This window comes from Heterocephalus glaber, unplaced genomic scaffold (genome assembly GCF_053883595.1).
Source record: "Heterocephalus glaber isolate CG9 unplaced genomic scaffold, H.glaber_assembly_v1.0 deba00001610, whole genome shotgun sequence".
In the NCBI taxonomy this organism is placed as follows: Eukaryota; Metazoa; Chordata; class Mammalia; order Rodentia; family Bathyergidae; genus Heterocephalus; species Heterocephalus glaber.
The window spans coordinates 24,845,774-24,869,665 of NW_028258381.1; the positions used below are offsets into that span (position 1 = coordinate 24,845,774).

The window sequence follows — 23,892 nt, forward strand, 5'->3', positions numbered from 1 at the left end:
TTTATCTGTCCAGCACAGACAGCACACCCTCCAGGTTTTCTAATAGCTTTAGGGCCCTGATCTTGAAGCCTGAAGGGCCCAGGGTCAATGCTTAGCTACTTCACTCCCTCTGTTGCCCTAAGAGACATGGAGCTTCATATTTCTTCCTCCTCTCCCAGATTGATCTAGGTAGAGTAAAAATTGCATACATTCAAGGCATACAATGTGAGGGTTTGACATACATGTACAATGTAAACTGAGTTCAACAATCGAGAGAATTAACACATCCATCACCACATGGTTGCTGGTGTGTATGTGTGGAGGAGGTAGGAGCATCTTAGACCACGTGGCTTTCAGTACCAGCTACATGCTGATGGCCTCCATCTTCGTGCATCTGAGGCTTCTTTTCAGTCACCTCCATGAACAACTACCCATATGTAAAGCTGCAGAGATAGCTAGCTGTATGTCTCTCATACGCACACATCATCTCAGACTTCACTCATCACAAGCACAGCTCCTGATCATCCTGCACAAACCTGAGCTTCCGTGGTGTTTGCCTCCCGATAAACAGTCACCTGATAATAGCCAGATTTTAGTTCAAGCCAAACCTTGGGGCCACCCACAACTTCTCTTGCTTCATCACCTAGCTATCCAATCGCCACAAATCCCTGGTGGCTCTACCTTGGAAATGCATTCACAATCTGTCTTTTGCAGCCTCTTCTCTTAGCATCTTGGTCCAGAACCTTGGCTCACAACCAGATCGACTCAAGACCTGTGACTGAGTCCTCACTTCTGCCCTGGCCCCTCCAACTCATGTCCAGCCCAGCATGCAGAGTCATGTTAAAACATCCAAGACAGATTATGCTTCCCCTCTGCTTGAAAACTCCCAAAGGTTTCCCTTTCCACTTGGAGAATGCAAAGTCCTAGCACCATCTCTGACTTCCATCTCTAGGCCTTCACCTCCTTTCCCTCTTTTCTTCATTCAGTCCCAGGCACACTGGGTAACTTGCTGGTCCCCCCACCTGTTGCCTCTACATAGATGTTGCAGCTACCAAGGGGTCTCCCTCTCTCACCTGCTTCACCTCTCCACACTCCATCCTTGCCCTCATTTTTCTCCATGGCACTTATCGCCGGCTGAGTGATCTTGTTCGTTTGCCTGTCTTTTCTAGAATCCAAGCTCAACAGATCCAACACGTTTCTCACTTGTTTATTGCTATTAGAACTGTGCCCACACACAAGAGAAACCCAAGGAATGTTTTCTGAACGAAAGAACTAACGAATGCATGACCTCATGCTGGAAGGAAACGCAGAGCGTGCTTACCATACAAAGCCAGTGCGGAAAAGCCTCAGCAGGTAACAAGGGCTCCGAGTACTAAGTCACAACCAACTACAGAGGAGAGACGCCACAGCTCGGGTTGGCCCCGCGCGGATGAAACCCAGATCTCAGCTCGCGCGCACAGGCCCGCCAAGTACCGACTGTACGGCCCCTCGTCTTCCTGGGGCCGCCCGCGCGCCTCAGAAAAGTCTCCGCGCACTGACGTGGGGTGGCTACAGCTACCAGCACTCCCAGCGCCGCCTAAACGCACAGGCTCCTCAACAATCCCCACCTACACCAGCCGGGGATTTGCCACAGCCCATGCATTTACCTGCACTCCGGGGCAGAGTCTACCTGCACAGCCCAGACTGGCTTCCGGCAAGCCCCTTGCCGGAGGTACGCGCCAGTCCCGCCTTCGGACACGCGGCGCCTTCCATTGGGCGAGATCTGCCACACGCCCTCCCGCCGACCAATGGAAAGCGGCTGACGCACGGAGGCAGTGCCCAGAATGGGCGCGATGTGACGACGTCATCATGGAGCCATAGGTTGCTGGGAGAGCAGCTGGTTGCCAGGACAACTGGCCCTTCCGCAGACGCGGGCTAGCCGGCTGGAGAGAAGATCCACCCGGGGCGTGGAGTAGGTGGGCCCTCGCTGTTGGCGTCCAGCTCATGCCGAATTTTTAAAATCCAGGGTACAGAAGGACTGATGATAAAAAACAGAAAGAGAGTAGGGACTGTTAGGTCAGCGCTTGTTACCATTTAAAATGTCAGCAGTGTTACACAAAAACAGTGGAGATGTGTCTGCAAGAGCTGCGGCTCAGGTGAGAGACCGCCTCGAGGTCGGGGCAGGCAGTGGGGAATCCCGGTGCCTTAAAGGTTCAGGTCAGGAGGGATGCGGAGACCAATCTTCTGTTTAATCTTTCAATTCTTAAAAATAATAATGTAGGGCCGGGGCTTTAGCTCAGTGGTTTCGCCACCTGTTGTGCAAGCGCAAGGACCCGAGTTCAATTCCCGGTACGAAAAATAAATAAATACATAAATAAAATCCTAAAGGTGGAAATAACCTAAATGCCCACCAAAAAAAAAAATGATATTGGGGCTGGGGATTTAGCTCAGTGGTTCCGCTGCCTGCCTCGCAAGCCAAAGACCCGAGTTCGATCCCTGCTACATAAAAAAAAAGAAAAAAAATCTGTAGTCAGCTGTGGTGGAACATGCCTGTAGTCCTAGCTACTCCAGAGGTTTACCCAATAGGATTGCAAGTTCGAGCCCAGTCGGGGCAAGTTAGTGAGACACTGTTTCAAAATAATTTTTAAAATATTTTTTGAAAATAGTAAATTAAGGGATAGCATTGTAACTCAGCGATAGAGAACTCACTTGTCTGGCATGTGTGAGGTCCTGAGTTCCATCCCCAGCATTAGAAAAAGAAATGATGGGGGCTTGTTCTCCTATGGGATACCAGATTAAAAAAGAAAAGAGAGAAAGAAAGTCTGGTTAATGGCATGAGAGTGGTCCTTTAGCAGTAAAATATCGTGAAGCCAACCATCAAAGGAAAATAGGAACTGAGGAATGTTAGCCTGACATTTAGGGCCATTTTCACTCAGGGATCAGTGGGTTCTGGAAAAGGCAGCTGAGAACCTGAAATCCTGGACAGGCATTCTCACAAGTCTATGGTTCCAGGGACTGGAGACTGTTGTCCCATCTTTGGGTTGGGATTGGGAAAATCTGCATAGTAGGGGGGAATTGAAAGCAGTAATAGACTAGCCCTGAGGGGACTTCATGAAATTCACCTGAACTTCTTTTTTTTGATACTGGAGATCGAACTTGGGTCCTTTTACTTGCGCAGCAGGCAGCGAAACCACTGAACTAAATCCCGGGGCCTCACCTGAACTTCTGAAAATGCATTTCTGTGAGTCAGGATTTCTTACTGCTACCACTAGATAGGTGAGAGAAGAAAAGGCAAATTTTAGAATGTGATATCACTTGCCTCAAATTATAATTGCTTATGGATTACATCCTATAGAATTAACTGTGTACCTAAAAGGACAACACTTTCTTTTTCTTTTTCTTTTTTGTTTTTCATTTTTTTTGAGATAAAAGTCTTGCTTTGTACTCTGGGCTGGCCTTGAACTCGAGATGGTCTTGCCTCAGTTTAATGAGGGGTGGGATCAGATGTACACATCACCACACCTGGTGAAAACAATGTGTCAAAAGTCAGGCAAAACAATATATCATTTTCATTGCACCTACACACTCCTAATGGTAACCTACCCACTCCTAATGAAAACTGATTTCATGGGTCATAAGGGACAGCTTCAATCACCTGTCAATATGAGGTCCAATGGTCAGGGTCTCAGTCCCTGCAGTCTCAGTCCCCCATTGTACCACTGGCCCTCCTTGCATGGCATGTGGGGCCTCTTGGTGTTTGCCATGGAAACATGGCATGTTGGTTCTTCCAGCTGCAGGGCAGCCTTCATTACAGGCCCAATGTGCTGCAGAGCCTTCTTTTGTTGTGCACCCAACTCAGAACACAAAATCAGCGAGGTCTGGTGGTGCATACCGGTAATCTCAGCTAGCCAGACAGGCAAATGTCAAGTTCAAGGCCAGTTGGAGCAACTCCGAAAGACCCGTCTCAAAGTGAAAAACAATGAAGAGCTGGGGATGTAGCTCAGCATTTCCTGGGTTCAGTCCCCTGTACTGCAATCAATCAGACATCCAAGCTACCCAACAAATTGGTGGTAGCCATGTGAAAGATGACATAAGTGACGTCCACAATCCAAGGACACTAACCGTGAGAAGCGACACTCCCACTTAAAGGTAGAAGACTGTTCTTGAGCTCCACTTTTGCATCCAAAATGAACCCAAAATTTAGCACCCCAGAACATTTATTTTTTCCCATCTCTTGGGTCAGGACTGTGGGCAAAGCTTGGTTCTGTGCCTTTGGCTCCAGGTCTGTTAGATGCTGAGGCAGAGGCAGAATGTCTGCCAGAGCCGTGGCGACATCTGAAGGCTTATCTGGGACCATGCACGCCCAAGCTCACTCGCTAGTTTACTAGGAGGATTCATTCCTCTAAGGGCACTGGACTTAAGGCTGCAGGTCCCCACTGCCAGGTTACCAGGGGGCTCTCCACAGGACAGCTTAGGACATGGCAGGTGGCTTCCCTATGAGAGCAGGAAAGGGCACATGCAAGATGCAAGAAAAGCCTGTTTATGACCTCATCTCACAAGTGATTTCCCATTGTTTCTGCTGTCTCCTCTTCACAAGGTCACCTCACCCACGGTGAGGGTTCAGCAGGAAAAGGAAGTGCGAATAAGCAGGGGTCACATGAGAGTCTCCCGGCCTCTAGAGGGGAGCATCCAAAAACATGGCCCCAGGATTAGGGGGATGTTCTGTCATGTCTAGACAACAGGACACAAAAGGCTTCACCCATGTGGCTGAACACTGAAGCTCAGGATTTCACATCCTCCTCCCTGACACACACGTCCTGCCAGGTCACCCAGAGTCCTTGCCACCTGCCCTGAACCAGGTCTGATTAGCATGGTGTCATCAATATGGCCGGCACTACACTGGCAAGACCACTGGTGTCCCTTTAGACACTGCCCATTTAGACCTTGTCCACTATGGGCTATAACAACAAATAGGAGTTAACACTAGCAAAGGTAATAAATGTGACCCACTCTCCCACACTTGTGAATATACATGGCTTTTAATTCTTCATCAATAGTCACATGCCAGGTGCCAAAGACTGTGCCAATTTATCTGAACAGAAACCATGGGCATCATGGCCACATTTAGTGGCTGTCAATCAGCTGGTGACAAACTTGCCATCCGTCACATGATTCATATAGAGCCACATATCCTTGCTGTGTCTGAAGAAACTGGTCGCCATAGTACCATCCAGGTGAGGTGCGGCCTCCACTTCTCTCTCCAGCTCAGTGGCTTCCCCTTGGCTGTCCTTCCTCACTGCTGCCTACTCCATGGGTCAGAGACCCAACAGCCTTGTCTGTCAGCTCTGAAGTATCCCCACCCCAATCTGTACCTAGGGAGGGATTAGTGCCCACAGGGTGAGCCTGCAGCTCCACCTGACCTACTGTGGGACAAATCTGGTCCAGGACTCTGCCATCAGCTTCCGTGATGGGAGCCAGGAGCCTGGCACCAGTGTAAACCCACACCCTGTCTCTAACAGCTGATCCCGGCTCTGGGACTGCCTTTCTTCAGTGTATGGTTGCTGGGAAGAGGACTCGGTGCTACATATTTTATACATTTGCCACGGCACTGCAGGATCCTGCCTTAATGGGTTCCAGAATCCATTTCAGTGGATGGATTCTGGGCCTAACAACCAGTATGGGGTGCAAACCTGCCAGGGCTATAATTTCCACTGCTAGTGACTGACAACAGCCTTCCGTGCACCAGCTCATGATCTGTTTCAGTTATACAGACTGAGCCACACCCTGGTTCCCTGTGCATCTCACACCTGGAATACCAGTCTAGTGGCCACTGCCACAGTTCCTGCAGTCCTTGGCCCATGGCTGTCACTCTGGCCTTACTGGCTGTTATGGGGTGACTTGGTGCACCTCTGATGGGAAGTTGCAGGATGGCCTCTGCTGTTCCAAACTCTAATGTGCCTGATGGACAGCAGAAGCTCAGCTCTTCTACCATGAGCCCTGGCCTGCAGGGGACAATGCTGCTGGCCTTGTCAGCCATGCTGTGTCCCCCTCACTACCAGTCCACCTTGGCTTGCTTGAGGGAAAGGCAGGCTTGGGGCTCTGGGAAACTGTCAGCTGCGGGTGGTCTGACAACTCTGTTCTCACATGGACCACCTCACATGCCTTCTGCCTCACTGTGCATGCTATCAAGGCAGTCCCAGGTCCCCACCTTATCTGCTGAGTCACATCCCAATGCCAAGGCTTAAATAGTTATCTTGAGTGAGGATATAGAAAAATATAACTTTTGCATTTTTGGTTTTTTTTGGAATGCTGAAAATAGGTAGAAGCAAGGACATCTCAGTCTCCCTGAAGATTCCAGCATGAGAAAGAGGTTTATGAATATCATCTCCCACCAAGAAGAACCAGGGACCTTGGAGAAATGGTGCAGGGCTGTGGCAGGGAGAAGATGGGTGGGCCTGGAGTATCTTCTTAGGCTGGTCAGTAAGGAAAGAAGACAACAACAAAATAGATGAGTGGCGCAGGATAGGGTTCAAGGAGGGCCCCTCACACACCTCACGGTGGAAATGGGGGCCGCCACTCGATCTGCCAAGTAGCTTCTTTACTCTTGTCACAGATAAAGAATTCTAGGATGTGTCGGTGTGAGGCACAGGTAGATTTCCTAGGCAGAGTTAGAATGTAAGGCGGAATGGGAAAAGGACTGTGCCTTGAACAGTTTGAGGGCGTTCACTGGGATGCTGGGGTTCAGACTGGTCACTCCCAAAAGCACAAGGCCATATTTCATGTATTAGTTGTGGTGGGTAAGGGATGCAGTGATCCTTATCTCAGTTCTTGTTTCCTAGGTCCAGAGGAATCCTTATGGCTCAAGGGGCAATCAGTTCCCATGAGATGACCTTCCTTACTCAGCAGGGACACTGCCTCGATTTTCATCATGGGAAGATCACAAGAAGGCGAGTATGTGCCAACCAAGATGCAACGCAGGCCAAGAAAGGTCCTGGGGTGACAGAAAACCTCTCCACACAGGTCAAGGGTAGCAACAGCGACAGGAAAGAGACTGATAACTTGGGCTTTCAGAATTTAAAGGCCAGACACCTCTGTTTTAGGTGCTTCCCACTGACTCTCGTGGTGCCAATGCTCACTGCCTAGATTCACAGTGGTAGCGAAACTTTTATAGCCTTCAATGATGCAAACAGCCCATTGAGACCCGTGTGCCATAGTTTTGCTACAACTGGCCTAGACCACTGATGATCTCCTAAGATTTTGTTCTTTTATTTTCTACTGCACCTAGGACAACAGAAGCAGGAATAAATAACCTTAGGGAACTGTTTTCCATTAAATGAAGGGAGTGACACATTCAGCTCGTTTCATATATATATATATATATATATATATATATATATATATATATACACACACATACATACACACACACACATACAGATCATACTGTCAGGTGTTTTAGTAATGTAGACAAAGGTGTTGGGTGAAGTATTTAACTTTATCAGCTCCCTTGTTTCTAACTATATTATTTCCCCCTGAGAGCCCTGGTCCTCAAAAATCTTTGAGGGGAGTTGGAGGAAGTTTTGTCTTTTATGGCTACTTTTGGTTGAACAGGGGCTTTGGCCCTACCTACACACACAGAGACCAAAGAACCCTTGGCCTGACTGATCTGTGTATTCAAGGGACCTGAGCTTGTTCTCTGAAGAGTTTTTGATGAATCATGGATGTGGAAGCAGGTTTTGATCTTGAGTTATAGTCATCACCAGTAGATTGACAGCTGTCAAACAAGAAGAAACAATTTGACTAAGAGATTAGATATGTAAGAGCGAAATAGGAGGACTGCGAGAAGCATTAATGAAGGCCATGTCCAGGACAATAACTAGGACCTCCACTTCTAGATATTTGGCTAGGACATCTATGACTTAGCTTTTTAAAAATGGATTTTTGGAAGCACAGTCAGCCAGTTTTTGTGGCGTGTATGGTTTTTCTGTTTTCATTACTGTAGACCTATTGAGAAAAGAAGTACTTTTTTTAGGGATAAGTACTTTTTTTTAGTCCCTTGGTTTTAGCTGTTAGGACATCTAGGTTCCTGCAATGTTGTGTGGCCACTGCTACTAATGGGTCTGTCTGGTATTGAAGGAAGTCAGTATTTTGGGCAACTTTGTCTAAGCTGTCTGTCAAGTTCTTAGGTGCCTCTTGATGATAGGAGAAAGATATGATTAGATTTAATGTCTCATGTCAGTAGTTATTGTTGATTATCTTCATTAAAGGTAGTTTTGGAAGGATCTAGGATGATCTCAAAAGAAACAGGAAAAAACCAAAAGATGTCATTTTACAACTGGGAACAGGGACCTCACGAGTACTAAACAAGACAGTAGCGAGATTATTCACACAGTTTATTTAGAGGAAGCAAACTGTTTTATTGATCTGGTTCACCAGAGTGGTTGGTGTTTTTGTTTGTTTGTTTTGGTATAGGGGATCGAAATCAGGACCTTGTGCTTTTGAGGCAGGTGGCAGAACCACTGAGGTAAATCCCCGGCCCTTTGCTTGTTTGTTCTGAAAAGAAACCTGAGGTCATCGACTGGTTTACAGGTGTACGAAGTTTGTGGTCCCTGTTTTTGTCTTTTGCTGTCTGAGGTGGCTTAGGCTTTATCCTAGAGAGGTGAATCTAACTATTCCCGGTTCTGTAACGGTAGAAGGGGTGGTTAATAGGGTTGTGAAAGGGCCTTTTCATTTGGGTGGGAGTTGGGGCTGGGGTCCACCTTCTTTAAGGTCTTCCTTAGGACCTGGTCACCAGAGAAGACTTTGGGTTGACAATTATTGTTAGTCTCCGGGAGTGGAAGAACCTTATTTTTATATTCCTGGAGGGCCTATTGGAAAGTTTCTAGATGGGTTATATGTTGAAGGAGATGCGAGGTTTTAATGTCAGTGAGCAGATCAGATGTCAAAAAGGGCCTCCATAAAGTATCTCAAATGGGCTGAGATTCAGTTTGGACTTGGGGGCTGCCTGAAGTCTCATTAAGGCAACTGGAAGAAGACCTATGCACTTATGGTAGGTTTTCTGATACAGCTTGGCTAAGATTTGTTTGCGAGTTTGATTGGCCCTCTCGACCTTTTCTCATGATTGGGGTCACCATGGAGTGTGGAGATATTTAATTTTCAGTACCTTGGCAATACCCTATGTAATTTGGGATGTATTCTTTATCACTCTGCATCAATCTAGGCAGTCTACACCTAGGGATTATTTCTTTAAGGAGGACTTTTACCACCTCTAGAGCCCATCCTGACCTGGTAGGGAAGGCCCAGAAATGGTGTTAATGCACACCAGGAGGTGTGTATATCCCTTACACATAGCCATGTGGGTGAAGTTTACTTGCCAGGCTTTTTCAGGGGAGGACCTATGCCTTTGTATTGGTTTAGGCAATGGGGGAGGATGAGTCTGTGGGTTATGGAGGGCACAGGCAGGACATGCCTTATACATGTGGGTTATAACATTATTGACTTTAGGCTCTATAAAGAGCCCATGTGCCACAGCAGTGTTGGCATCCTTCCCTAGGTAGAAGGCAGCATGTAGGGACTTACTGCACTTATTGGGGTAAGAACCCACCCACATACCACCATTGGCCCTTTTGAGTTTTTCCCTCATTATCAATCATTTGAAGCTCTTCTGTAGAGTATCCTGGTTTTAAGGTAAGATCTTGGAATGGGATTATGGGTAGAGCTGTTGATGGGCCAGAATCATATTGGAGAGTGGCCTGTTTGGCAGTAGAATCTGGTTTAGAATATCCCTGGGAAGGGCCGGGGATTTAGCTCAGTGGTTTCGCCACCTGCTGTGCAAGCACAAGGACCCGAGTTCGATCTCCGATACCAAAACAAAAAGCAAAAAAAACCCAACAAAAAACCCCAACAAGAATATCCCTAGGAGACAGGGTCCATGGAGGCTTAATGTTTCCTGCAATGGACAACTCTTACCTCATTTGGGAAATTTACTGTCTTGAGGATCTCTGGTCCATGTTTTATGGGAAATGGGTGACTAGTCAAAAGTCATTTTTTCTAGATGGCTGCAAGTGCATATTGGACCACAAAAGCATATTTGGAGTCAGTATATATATTGAACTTTTGCCCCAAGCAAGTTGGAGACCCCAGGTGAGGGCAGCAAGTTCTGGCTGTTGGGCAGAAGTCCCCAGGGGAAGTCCTCTTGCTTCATTGACTGGGTAGGGCTGAATATAGCATAACCTGCTTTCCTGATGTCATTGTTCATGAAACTGAGGCCATCAGTGAACCATGTGCTAGCTGGCCCTATTAACAGTTGGTCTCTCAGATCAGGACTGCCAGCATAATTTTGGGAGGTGGTCTGTTCGCACTCAGGCTTCACTCATGTTTTATCTGTTGGTTGGTTGGGAGGAGTGTGGCTGGGTTTACAACAGTGTAAGACTAAAGAGATACATCTGTGTGTTTCTTCTTTTTATAAACCACACAGTTTTTGTGGTTTTTGATAAACCACATTGTGGTTGTTTTTAGTAAGAATGGCCTGATATTTAGTGAGGCTTTTTCCAGTTATCCTCAAATGTCCCTTGAGTTCTAAGAGAGTCTTAACTTGATGTGGAGTTAGAACTAAGAGCTTTTGTCCTAAGGTTATCTTAGAAGCTTCCTGGACTAAGAGTATCATAGTGGCTATTGTTTGCAGGTAGCTAGGCTAGCCCTGTGTTACTCTATCTAATCACTTGGAAAAATAACCAACTGGTTGGTATTTTTGGCCCAAAGGTTGAGTTAGCACTCTCACGGCTACTTCTGTGTCTCACTCACAAAAAGAAAGTCTTAGTTAGGTCTGGGATTTCTAATGCTGGGGCCTGCATCAAAGGCTGTTTTAAAGTGTTAAAAGCTTTTTGAGCAGCTGTTGTCCATGGGAGCATTAAGTTTCTGGTCTTCCAAGTTGCCTCATACACTGGTTTGACTATTACTCCAAAATGGGGTATCTATATGGGGCACAAGTCTGCCATTGCCAAGAAAGCCTTCTGTTGCTATTTGGACTCTGGGGGATCCACATACCCAATTGTATCTCTCTGTTTTCCTAGAGAACAATTGTCTTTGTTGTAGAGTTAAAAGATATCTCAGATGTGTCATCTTTTGTTGAGAAATCTGGGCTTTGCTTTGGGACAGCTTATAATCCTATTTTGCTAGAACACTGAGTCTTAATGGGGTTTACTACCTGTAAGCCCTGAAAATCACTTTATGCTTAACTTGGTGACCTTAGGCCTTGTAGGATGATGAAACAGACTGGGGTCATTTAGTTATAAACCTTGCAATACAGGAAGTCCTTAAGTGATTATGTCTATGTGCAGAGTTTTAAGGTAATAAAGGAGACAAAAATATCTCCTTTCTAGATAGAAAAATATCTTTACTTTTTCTATCCTCATATTTTCAAAGTATCTTTACTTTTTCTGTCCTGCTTCACGAGGACATACCAAAAGGACAAAGGAAGGGTGCAGTGCAAGACAGCCACATTTTTTCTTTGGTACCCGGGATCAAACTCGGGTCCTTGTACTTGTGCAGCAGGTGGCGAAACCATAGAGCTAAATCCCTGGCCCTTAGACAGCCACATTTAAATGAACAAATTGGAATCCTTCCTCATACTATTTACAAAAATTAACTCAGAGTACATCAAATATCCACATTAGGACCTAAAACTGAGAAACGCTTAGAAAAAAATAAGGGTAAAGGTTCACAACCTGGGATTTAACAATGGTTTCTTAAAGGTGGCACCGAAAACACACATAAAAGAAAAAATACATAATTGACTTCATCAAAATTAAAATCTTTTGGAGGTGAAATGCAGCTCAGTGGTAGAGTACCTGCCTGCCATGGGACCAATCTACAGGACTGCAAAAATAATTCTTTGAACTTCTGCACATCAAAGCTCATCATCAAGAACTTGGAAAGACAGCTCTTAGAACAGGAGAAAACATTTGAAAATTGTTTATCTGAGGAGGTTCTGATACCCACAATATAAAGATCCCATGCACCTCAACAAATCCCTGGTGCAGATCCTGGGCATATATCAGATCTATATAATAATTGACAGAAAACAGACAATTTCACAATGTTGTCTTTTCCAAGAGGAAGGACCATCTTTCCTTGATTTATGTCTAATTTGGGGTCCTTTGTGAGTCTCAATGTTTCTCCAATCTAGGTCTTATATACACCTTGCATGCTATGGCACTGTAAATGGGATCTTCTCTTCCATTATGGTCTTCTATCATTTCTGGGAATGCAGGCCATTAAGTACTGTGTTAGCTTCGTATCCTATTCCCGTGCCACATTCAGTGATCATTTGTGGGACATGTACATTGTACTATCTTAAGAAAGTATGGTTCCCTACTTTGTTGGACATTATTATTGATGTCTGAGATACTAACCTCTCATTTTCCTTTTTACTCAATGGTAACATTCTTTATATCTCAATCTCTGGCTCAACACTGCCACTTCTGCCTTTCTCTGCCTGTGTGTCTGTCCTGCTTGCCTCATTCTGCTACAGTATGTCACATTACCACAACTTTCAGTGTAAGTGCTGATGACACCCATGTTCCATTTGAGCCTCAACTCTCCAGAAACTCCCAAACAGCACATCCACTCACCTCCCTGGCTTCTCCATGCTGTCACGTAATAGACACATCAAACTCAGCACCTCACTCAGTGGCATTGGGAGAAGCTGGGTGCTGTCCCCAGTCCTCTGCTTCTCTGCACATCCCACTGATGGGACAGTGGAAGATCCCAAGCAGTTTGCTGCTCTCCCGTCTCCTGCTGCCAGTCTCCTCCAGATGCCTGACCTCTCACTTGGTCACTCCAACAGCCCATGAAGGTCTCCTCATTTCTACCTTCTCCCTCTAACTACTTCTCCACCTCCTACAGCTGACAGAATGGTGGTTGTAAAATTTGGATGTGATCACTGTAATATTCACTTTGCTTGTGATTCTCCAGAGGGAAAAATGTTTCAAATTATTAACATTTCTCTCAGTTTCTACAACTGTACCATGTGTGTGCTGTGCACATGCTTCAGATTTGACAAAGAGAGGCTGGGCACCTGCATCAATAGGAAAAACATAGAATAATGGGCTGCAGAAGTCCCTTATAATGTTCAAAATCTATGTTTCTATTTTATTATCACAAAATCATTGGCTATGCAACAAGTAGTTTTCTACATAATGGCATCATCTTAGTTATTATTCCCATGATGAAGTTACACTTGTATAAGCAAATGGATGGTTTTGCTTTGGTTTGGTTTGTTTTTTGTGATACCGGGAACAAACCCAGGGTCTTCTCATTGAATAACATCCCATCTCTTTTCTATAATTTTATTTTAATACAGGATGTCACTAAGTCGCTATGTTGTGCAGGCTTGACTCAAGCTTTAGGTTCTTCTCTCTCAGTCTCCCAGAGGACTGGAATTACAGACAAACATGACTACACAAGGTTTAAACAAAATTCACTACTCCGCTGCTTAAATACACTTCACTTCTCCTCCAAATATTATAAAATAAAAGCCACAAATGACCTGGCTCTACACTTACAGTTTAAATGAGTAAACTTCAGTGACTATGATAATTCTGACAGTATACTGAGAGGCATTGTGTTGTGTTTTGTTTTAATTGTGATACTGGGGATTGAACTCAGGACCTTGTGCATGTGGGGCAAGTGTTCTCCCAATGACCTACGCTGCCATCCCACTAAGGCTGTTTCAGTAAGAATTAAACTGCTGTTGATCGAGTCTGACTCTTGTAAAATCCTCCCGAGCACCTCCCAGCCATGTCTGCCCCTCAGGTTGAATAAAGCCGGTTTTCTTACTCATAGCAAAAGTTAAAGAGAAACCGTTTACTGCACTTAGTGTTCTTCCCGCAAGCTTCTCCTCAAACCTCTGATGCAACTGTTCCTTATCCTAGGTGGCACTACATGCTGTGTCTCATGTGCCCAGAATTGAAGCTCATCCTCCCCTTCAGCATGCCGCAGAACACCAGGAGTGAACTAGCATGGGAACCACTGTTTCAGATGAGCCTCCCAGGCCTCACCAACCACCAACCTCAGACTCAGGTGTGTGACCTTGCGCGTGAAGGCTGACATGGGTTCAGCACAGCAAAGATCAAACCTGCCTGCCTCGTTTTTTTTTTGGTGGGTAAAGCCAAGGTGACACAGGGCTGGTGAGCTGTCAGCCTAGTGACAGGACAGCACCATATGAGTGACTCCAAAATCAGCACCGTGGTTGCCGCAGCACCTGGAGCACAATGCAGTCATCTTACCTTCTCCTAGAATTTCATAACCTATCCACCTGCCTGCTTTGGAGACATTAATCTATCTCATTCCTTATGTACTCTAAGGAGTGTGAGCAAAAACAAGAAAAGAGGAACCCTGGTACAGGAATAACCTGTTGTCAACATATATTGTTTTTTTCCCCTAAGATTCACCATAGCAGAACTATCAACAAAACTAGCGCCATGGCAGACCTAGGGTCATGTCCCTAGAAACCCAGCTACTCGGGAGGCTGAGGCAAGATGATTACATGTTTGGTCCCAGCCTGGACAACATAGTAAGACTATGTCTCCTAAATAAATAAATAAATAGGTTTCTACCTCAATGGCAGAGTAAACATGTGTTCAAATTTCAGTAGTGGGGATAGGGCATGGTAAAATGCTTTAGCACACTTTAGAAAGTAGCCTCCAGACTATCAAAGTAAGCAGCTGCTGGGCTCTTGGTATAATTTCTTAGAAACATTTTTAAAAGAATTTTTATACCATTTACTACAGGAAATTCTATTGCTAGGTATGTTCTATGACCTCACACTATAGCATAGCAACAAAACCCTGACCACTTCAGGTGTGTGTGGAGCTCTGTAAAACAAGGCAGTGACCACAGCCTCCCATGTCCTGAGGATCTCAGGCAGGAATAGCCACCTGTACAATGTCCTGACTGTCTTGGCCGCTACTGGAGTCCTGGACAATGAGATGGTAAGCAAGCAGTTCTCCTGCACCCTCATCAACTCAGATGTGTGGAGCCCCCAACAAGGATGATGTGAACAGAGACCCCCATGACCTGACCTTTTTAGCTATTTGTGGAGGCAATGAGGAGGTCATGACCACCTCAGAAGTATGGTGGCCCCTAAGATAAGTATCTGATCAAGGGACCTAATGTAACAGCAAGGAGCCACATTCAGGTTGTAGCCACAAAAATTTGAGTTTCAGATCTGCATGAGCAGAGAAGAGTCACATAAAGATTTTAAAAAGATGGAAGTAAGTTTATTATAAAAGTACAGCAGATATGAGCATGGTCAAATAATATATTACCACACAACCAGGCAGGAAACAGAACCAAAGATGAAGGGTCTTGCATGAGATAGAGCCTTGTGCAGGCAGGAGACAAAACACCACAGAAAACTCAGATTCTGGAGTACTGTGTTCAGACAAAAGTGACTTGGTGCCACTATGGTGCCACTATCTCGCCAGCTTTGGCGAGATCCTGGGAATGGTCATTTTTTGGTGTGTGTTAACAGTTATCTCTATACACTCCTTTCTCCAGAGATAGCCTTTCTATAGTAAGGGATGCTGTTACGGGGAAGGGGAACAGCTTGTTGCTATAGAAAAGTACTACACCTCCCTGTTACAGCGAGTCTCACAGCTCTGAGGCACAGCCAAGTGTTACAGCTTGGTATCATGACCACTGTAATTTGAGGACTCAAGAATCCAACAGTCACTTGAAAAGGTGGAGAAAAACCTTTATTATACCGGCAGACTCAGAGGAGTTCCTACTCTGATGTCTGAGCACCCTACCAGAATGAGTGCCTCCTTATATAGGGCTCTACAGGATAGGCAAACATGCTCAAGGAAGCAGAGGAGTGGATGGAGTTACAGAACATTCCTCAAACACATGCTGGGTGAGCATGCTCACTGAAGCAGGGGGAAGGGAGAAGAGTTACAGAGCATTCCTGAAAGGGGCAGAGCTAACAGAAGGTTCCTGAGAGGGGCAGACCTAACAGAACATCCTCAGAGGGGCAGAGCTAACAGAAGATTCCTAAGAGGGCACACATTTCAAACAGATACAAAACATTTTGATATATTGGGCAGGAGCACTGCCCAGCAGCACAAACTGTTATACTTCTGGAACGAAACATTCTGTGGGGAAAAAAACATGGCAAGGTAAGGACCTGTCATATTGTACGGCATTTCTCTATTATGCAAGCCAAGGTCTTTCAGGAAACCCTCATTTCACAGACTCTCACTTTTAATCCTTTCCCTGGCATCTGACCATCTCAGGTGTGTACAGAGCCCTCAGTATGTGGATGTGAGCTGGGCACCCCACATCCTGACAACCTCGGGCAGGTGTGGAGCCCTATATATGGGGAATGGGAGCAAACCCCCCACAAGATTATTTTACATGAGGGGTGTAAAGGTAAGGAAGAAATAGCTCTGCAGAGCAAACATAGGACACACAGACAGAGACAAAGGGACAGAAGTAACAACAAAGGTACATTCTGGCTGTGAAAGAAACAGGACCGGCTATGGTGGGGCTCACAATGGGAAGCTCCACACCGTGTCTCATCTCTTCTATACCACCCAGATCTCACGGGAGCTTGCAAGAAGTTCTACAATGTGGATGTGAATAAAATACATTTCCCCTCACCTTCTCAGGTCTGTGGAGTCATTGGTCACAGGGAGGATGTGACCAGAGCCTTCCAGGTCATGAGAGCCAAGGCTGTGGAGCCCTCTGAAACAGTGCTGTGAGCAGCCCACCCCTCATCCTGAGCACCTCTGGTATGTAGAGCCCTCTGCAATGTGGGTGCGAGCAGAGCACACGAGTCCTGACCTGGGAGTGGGTCCAAGTATGTGAGAGGCCCCCATGTCTGCAATGTGCAGACAACCTCAGGCCTTTGAGGTACCCTGCACCATTTGAGGAGCCCCACAGCCCCATGTCATAACCATCTCAGGGATATACACGAGGCCTCTAGAATGGGATACAGGCAGATCCCACCTCATCTTGAATACCTCAAGCATCTTCCACAGTGTGCATGGGATGTGGTGCCCTCTTACACAGCTGATCTCATGCATGAGTAGGGTCCTCTAGAATGTAGATGTGACCAGAGATCCTGTAGTCCTGACCATCGAAGGTGTATGTGAAGTCTTCTAAAATGCAGAAGGAAGCAGAGCCACCCCCATAAATCCTGACCAAATCAGATGTGTGGAATTCTCTAAAATATTAATGTGAGGAGAAGTCCCATCCATCATCCCAGGCATGTATGCAGTCTCTGCAACATGACTGTGAGCAGACACCACCCCCACAACCATCTCCTGACAAGGTCGGGCAGGTGTAGGGCCTTCTACGACATGAATGAGCAAAAAGCCTCACTTCTCACTACCTCAGAAATATGGAGCCTTCCAAAATGAGGAGGTGAGAAGAACCCCTGTAAGGAGACCTTGTCAGCCATATAGAACACAGTATAAAGAGGATGTGACTGGAGCCCCTCGTGTTCTGACTATGTAAGGTGTGTGGGGTGCTCACACAATGATGAGCTGAACTTCCCCACATAGCCCACCTCAGGTGTTTGAGTCACCTACCACAAGTACATGATAAGACAGAAAAAAAAGTCTAACATCTCAGGGGGTGTGGAGTATTAAAATACCTATGTATGAACATGGACCCCGCGCCCCCACAGGCCCTGATAATTTCAGGCAAGTGCAGAAACCTCCAAAACATGGGTTTACCCAGGAATCACCACTTCTGACAAACACAGGTGTGTCCAGCACCCTCTACAATGCGAATTTGATCAGAGCCTCTGAATGTCCTGACTCCTGCACCCACATGTGGGACCCTGTAGCCTGGGGTTAAAAACACAGCACCCTTATGTCCTGACCTACTCAGGCATTGATGGAGCCCTGGGCAACAGGAATGTCAACAGAGCCCTTCCATGTCCTGACAATCCTGGCTATGTGTGGTCCCAATACAAATCAAATGACAGCACAGTGCCTCGTGCTCAGTATAACTCCATCATTTGTGGAGCTCACTAGAAATTGGATGTGAAAACAGGCCCAGCATTTCCTGACCCCTCAGGTAGGTGCAAACCTTCTGCAATATGGATGAAAGCATATCCATCCCCGTCTTGTGCTCTTTTCATGAATGAGTGGAGACCTCTTCACTCATGAATCTTCAGATTCATGGAATCTGAAGAGAGCAGCCCATTGGGTCAACCACTTAGGCAGGTATGCAACTCTATGTGGGCAGTGCCCTTTCATGACTGGACAATCTCAGGCATGTGTAGAGCCCTGTACAAAGTGGATGTCAATTCAGCCCTGTTTGAGGTGAACACTTCTTAATCTATAGAGCCTTAAACATTGGCATGTGAACAGATTTGCCATATCCCTACACCTAGTGTGACTGTGAGGCCTCTACCAGGGGAATGTGAGCACAGCCCTCATTCACTGCCACTCACAGGAACCTTATAATGTAGCTGTGAATCGGAGGCCTCAGTTCCTGACCACATCACTTGTGTGTGGGCCTCTACAAAGAGAATATGGAAGCAGAGCCATCCTCCAGGTCCTCATCCTGTCTGCAGAGGGTGTCCGTATAAAATGTGTGTGTGAAGAGGAACCCAAGCCCACACTCTGGTGTTCGCACACCCATTTTGAGCCTAGTACAATGTGCAGGTCCATGGAGCTCCCCATATCGTGACCAACCCCATCCTTGGAACCCTGCACAACAGGACTGTAAGCAGAGCCCCCACACTCTGCCCACGTCCTGATTACCTCAGGTATATATTAGCCCTCCACAATGTAAGTTACCAGAGCCCCGCCCTAGACTTAAGCACCACAGGTGTACAAGCAGCCCCTTAAAAACCAGATATTGGCAGAATCTCTCACTCTCTTGAGCAACTGACCCATGTGTGAGGCCTGCATACTGTGATTGTGAGCAGAGCCTCCCCCATGTCCTGATGACCTCAGGCATTGGTGGTGCCCTGGATGACATGAATGTGAGTGCTGCCTTTCACACACTGACAAACTGGGTATTTGTGGTCTTGCTGCAATGGCAAGGTCAGCCGACCTCACACACTCACGATAGCTGCATTGTGCATGGACCCCTTTACAAGGTGGGTGTGAGAAGAGGCCCACCATTTCCTGATGCTCTTAGGCAGGTGCAAATCTTCTGCAATGAGAATGTGAGCAGTACCTATAAGCTATGTGTGGTGTGTGGTCCACCTTCCCCGTGATGTGCTTGTCTCATGCACGCAGAGCTCTCTTCCTTGTGGAATATGAACAGAGCAGCCCATTGGCTCAATGCCTCAGGAATATGTAAGCCTCTATGAGAGAATGGGCACAGTGCCCCCATAGAAATCCTGACCACCTCAGGCATGTGTAGAGCCCTATATAATACAACGTGGGAAATGTCCTCTCTTGTCTGGACAAACTCAGTCTTGGATGGAGCTCAGTGAGGGGTGTGTGTATGTGATCATTTCTCCAAGTACAGAGCCTTAGAAAATGGGAAAATGAACACGAATCCTGTCTGCAAAGTTCTACTGTGACTTTGAGCCCTCTCCAATGGCAGTGGAAGCATAAGCCCCATGACCTGAAACTCTGAGATACCTGTGGAGACCTCTACAATGTGCTGTGAATACAAACTACCCACCACATCCTCATAACCTCAGGTGTTGGTCACCCCTCTATTACATGACTTTGGGAACTGCCCATCCGCATGTCCTCACTACATTATGAATCTGTGTGGAGCCCACTTCAACCTGAATGTGGCCAGAGGACCAAATCTGGCTCAGGTCAAGGAATCCATGAAGTGAATGTGAACAGAGCCCCCATATACACTGTGACTTGACTTCTGAAGAACATGGGGAGCCTGTACAGTGTACATGTGAGCAGAACCCACACACGACCCCACACTCAGGCATTTGTGAAGATCTGAGACACACAGATGTAAAGAGCGGCCCTCCATGTCCTGCCAATCAGGGTATGTGTGGTCCCTCTACAACAGGAGAGCACAACCAAGGCAGCTCCATCTTGGTCACATATGGAACCCTGTACCACATGGAAAGGACAGCATCCCCACTTCCTTCTGACTGGCTCAGAGGTGTGAAAATCCTCTGCAACATGGATGTGACCAGAGCCATGTTTCAGTGGTGATGATCACACATGTGTGGTGCCTCAACAAAGAGGATGTGATGAGAGCCACCAACATCCTCAATCCCTGAGGCATGAAAACTAACATGACCACAACTCCCTGTGTATCTAGCTCTAATGTGATTGTGATCCCTGTACTAACTGGTTGTCACATGAGATGTCCATGACCTCACTAAGTGGCTCCAGATGAGTCACTACTGATATAAATGTGAGCAGGGCTTCCTGCATCCCCTGACCAGTCCTTATGAGCTAAGTCATGTGGAGACCCTTGTACAAAGTAAACTTGACCTCAACACCCACCATGTCCCACCTGCTCAAACTCGTTTGATGACTTGGGCAATGGAACTGGAAATCCAGCCCCATCCCCATGGTGTGAAGTCTACCACAAGGTGGTGAGCACAAAAACCTGTGTCCTGACCATTTCAGCAGGGTGTGTAGCACTGCACAGTACACATGTCCACAGGGACACTCCAACATGTCTTGATGACCTCAGGCACTGGTGGAGCCCCATAGAATGTGAAAGTGCACAGAGACTTGCAAATTCCTGACAAACTCGGGTGTGTAGTTCTTTTACTGAGTCAGCTAGAACAAAGCCCTACATGTTCTACGCCTTGCCACCCTGAAGGGAACACTGTCCAAAGAGAATATGTCCAGAGATGCACCAATTACTGAGCATTGCATGCCCGAGGAAAACCTCGATAACATGGCTATGAGCAGTGCACCCCACCATGTGGACAAAGCTTCTCCCAAGTGTGGAGCCCTCTTCAAAGTTAATGTGAAAAGAGCACCCCATGACCTTGGAAGCTCAGTTGTGGGTGGAACACTGTACACCTGAAATGTGAGCAGAGCCTCTCCATGTCCTCACAACCCCTGGCCTCTGTAGAGCCAAGGACAGCGTGGATGTGAACAGCCTAACTATGCTAAGCATCTCAGGGGTTTCAAGCCCTCTGTTGCAAGGATGCAATCACCTGAGCTTTCTAAGTCTGCAGCACCTAAGCAGTGGTGGAGCAATCTGCATCATTCATGTGACCAATGCTCAACTGGCCTGACCACATTGGGTATATGGATTCCTCAATGGTGTGGATAAGACCAGAGCACCCCAGGTTTGATCCATGTTCTGCATCTACACACCCCTTATTAATGTACCTGTGAATCGGGCCACAGGTCCTGACAATATCACTTATGTGTAGGCCTGCAAAAAGAGAACATGGAAGAAGAGTGACTCTCCAAGTCCTTATCCTGCCTGGAGGGTTGGTCCCTAAAAATTGTGTATGTGAACAGAAAACCAAGCCCTTGACATGTCTTGAGAACTGTGTTGAGCCTTCCATGGTATGGATAGAAACAGAGCGCCCCATGTCCTGACCACAAACCCTTTCCATGGAGCCCTGAACAACTTGAATGAAAGCAGAATCTGCACAACCCGTGTATGCCCTGACAACCTCAGGCAAGTACAGAGCCCTCCACAATGTGAAAGTGACCAGAGCCCCACCTTTATCTTAAGCGCCAGAGGTGAGCAAGCAGCCCCTTACAAAGTGGATGTGAGCAGAGCCTCTTGCCCTCCTGACCAGCTCACGCATGTGTGGTGCCCTGCACACTGTGATCGTGACCAGAGCCTCCCCGTGTCCTGACGACCTCAGGCATTGGTGGTGCCCTGGACAACCTGAGTGTAATCACAGCCCTGCCACACACTGACACTCCCCTGTACACATGCTTCTGATACACCGGGAAGGTCAGCACACCCCACCCACACTGCACACCTGCATCATGCATGGAGCCCTCTACATGGTGAACGTGAGAAGAGCCCCACCATTTCCTGACCCACTCAGGTAGGTGCAAACCTTCTACAAAGTGGATGTGAACACAGCCATCCATGAGTTTTGCTCATTTCTTGCATTTGGGTCCCTCTTCAACATAGAACATGAACAAAGCAGCCAATTCCGTCAATGCCTCAGGCATGTGAGGAAACCTCTACGAGGGAAATGCACAGTGTGCCTCCCACACAGACCACTGTGGAGCCCCGTACAACACTCCATGTGTGCAGTGCCCTGGCAAGTCCGGACTACCTCAGGTAGGGTGGAGCCTGGCCAGGTGAAGATCATTTCTCCAAGTATAGAGCCTTAGACAATAGGGAGGTGAACACACTTCCCGTGTGCAAACTCATACTGTGATTGTTAGCGCTCTCCAATGGCAGTGGAAGCACAGGCTCCACATCCTCACAGCTCAGATGACACGGAAACTGCTACAGTTTGAGGTGAGAGATGCCTCGCCACATCCTCACAGCGTCATGTGTTTCGGAGCCCTCGAAAGTGACTTTGGGAACAGCTCCTCCCCATGTCCTCACTACGTCATGCCTGTGTACAATAGCCTTGTCAACCTGAACGTGGCCAGAGCATCCAAGCGCAGAACACATCAGGGCCCTGTGGAGAAATCCATCAGGTGAATGAGGACAGAGGCCACCACACACACCGTGACTTGACTTTGAAGAACACGAGGATGCGTGTACAGTGCATATGTGAGCAGGGCCACTACACAAATGTCCTGACACACTCAGGCATGTGTGAAGACCTGAGCCACAGGGATGTGAAGAGCGGCCTCCCATGTCCTGCCAAGCAGGGCATGTGTGGTCCCTCTCCAACAGGAAAGCTCACATATTGAGCCCTTTACCCGGTGGACAGGATAGGAGCCCCACCTATCCACTTCTGACCGTCTCAGAAGTGTGGAAACCCACAGAAGCATGGGTATGACCAAAGCTAGGCACCTGTGGTGATGATCAATCACATGCATGTACAGCGGCATCGGCAATAAGTATGTGAACAGAGCCAATACGATGAATGACTCAGGCATGTGCCAAACTCTGTGCACGGTGAGTATGCAAAGAATACCCCTATACCCTAACACCCCATACATGCACACATGCTCAGCATCTCAGGCAAGTGTGTACCCCTGTAAAAACTAAGAACTGAGCAGCACCCTCATTTCTCCTGACAAACTCAGGCACATGCAGGGCCCTGCAAGATCATGTGAGCAGCGCCTCCATGTCTTGCGGACCTGAATTGTGTGCAGAATCATCTACAACATGGATGTGAATACAACACCTTTTGCCTGTCCTTCTCAGATGTACACAGCTCAGGGTCACACGGAGGATGTGGCCTGGGGCTTCCATGTCATGACAAGTGAAGCCACCTACAGAAATTTCTAAAGCAACATGAGCAGCACCAACCCATGTCCTGACCACCTCTGGAATACGTATGAGCACCTTACACCATGCTGTAACAAACTCATTCACGTGTGGAGCACTGTACAACCAGGCTAGGAGCAGAAAGCCCCATGTTTTGACCTCCTCAGGTAGGTGAGGACACCTGGCAAATGTAGAGGTGATCAAAATCTCCATGCATGTCCCGATTTTCTGGGTGGTGGGGTCACTCTGTACGATGTACGTGTGAGTAGGGTCCCCCACATGTGGGTGAACTCACCCATGGGTGGAGCCCTGTGCAAAGAAGATGTGAGCAGCCCCCTGGGTCTTCTTGTACTAATCATCTGTGGCCTGAATAAAATGTAAATGAGAGTGGAGACCCATCCCACACTCATTTCTGCAGCGATATAGATGAGGCCTTTATAAGGTCCACATGGCCAAGATCCCCACATCTCTACCATCTCAGCTGTGTGGAATCCTGAGCAATGTGCACGTGAGGTGATAGCCTCATATACAGAAATTTCAGGCCTGAGCGAGTCCTGGAGAACATGGATATGAACACAACTCCCCCCCATGCCTTCCTCT

General features: G+C 47.1%; 2 protein-coding genes across 5 annotated transcripts in view; one reads left to right on the forward strand and one right to left on the reverse strand.

Annotated features, from left to right (window-relative positions):
* Positions 1-23,892, reverse strand: part of LOC147822658 (uncharacterized) — a 133,891-nt gene that overhangs the window by 67,416 nt on the left and 42,583 nt on the right. For 2 of the 3 annotated variants that reach the window (XR_015445270.1, XM_087195805.1), the window contains exon 1: positions 1,626-1,964. Coding sequence is in view for 1 of the 3 variants with exons in the window: in XM_087195805.1 (XP_087051931.1) it covers positions 1,626-1,964 (339 nt within the window). In the remaining 2 variants the exon portion in view is untranslated. Of the gene's footprint in view, positions 1-1,625; positions 1,997-2,667; positions 2,739-23,892 lie in introns of those variants that run through there. The other variant, XR_015445271.1, reaches the window with a different exon arrangement.
* On the forward strand, positions 1,935-23,140 carry LOC147822659 (uncharacterized). Of its 2 annotated transcripts, XM_087195806.1 has the most exons (5): positions 1,935-2,114; positions 6,278-6,379; positions 6,798-6,905; positions 13,893-14,040; positions 16,629-23,140. In XM_087195806.1, exons 2-5 carry the CDS (start codon positions 6,318-6,320, stop codon positions 16,719-16,721), a joined length of 411 nt encoding a protein of 136 aa, XP_087051932.1. In that variant the 5' UTR covers positions 1,935-2,114; positions 6,278-6,317; the 3' UTR covers positions 16,722-23,140. The 2 variants fall into 2 exon arrangements, with proteins under 2 accessions (XP_087051932.1, XP_087051933.1); XM_087195807.1 differs by lacking the exon at positions 6,278-6,379 and having other exon boundaries at positions 1,996-2,114.

What these genes read in the sequence shown, in the direction of transcription:
- LOC147822659 (XM_087195806.1), top strand. Translation starts at nt 6,318, where the DNA reads ATGAGAAAGAGGTTTATGAATATCATCTCCCACCAAGAAGAACCAGGG. An exon ending in CCAGGGACCTTGGAGAAATG is followed by an intron (nt 6,380 to 6,797) that starts GTGCAGGGCTGT and finishes CTTGTTTCCTAG; the next exon opens with GTCCAGAGGAATCCTTATGG. An exon ending in CATGGGAAGATCACAAGAAG is followed by an intron (nt 6,906 to 13,892) that starts GCGAGTATGTGC and finishes TCCTTATCCTAG; the next exon opens with GTGGCACTACATGCTGTGTC.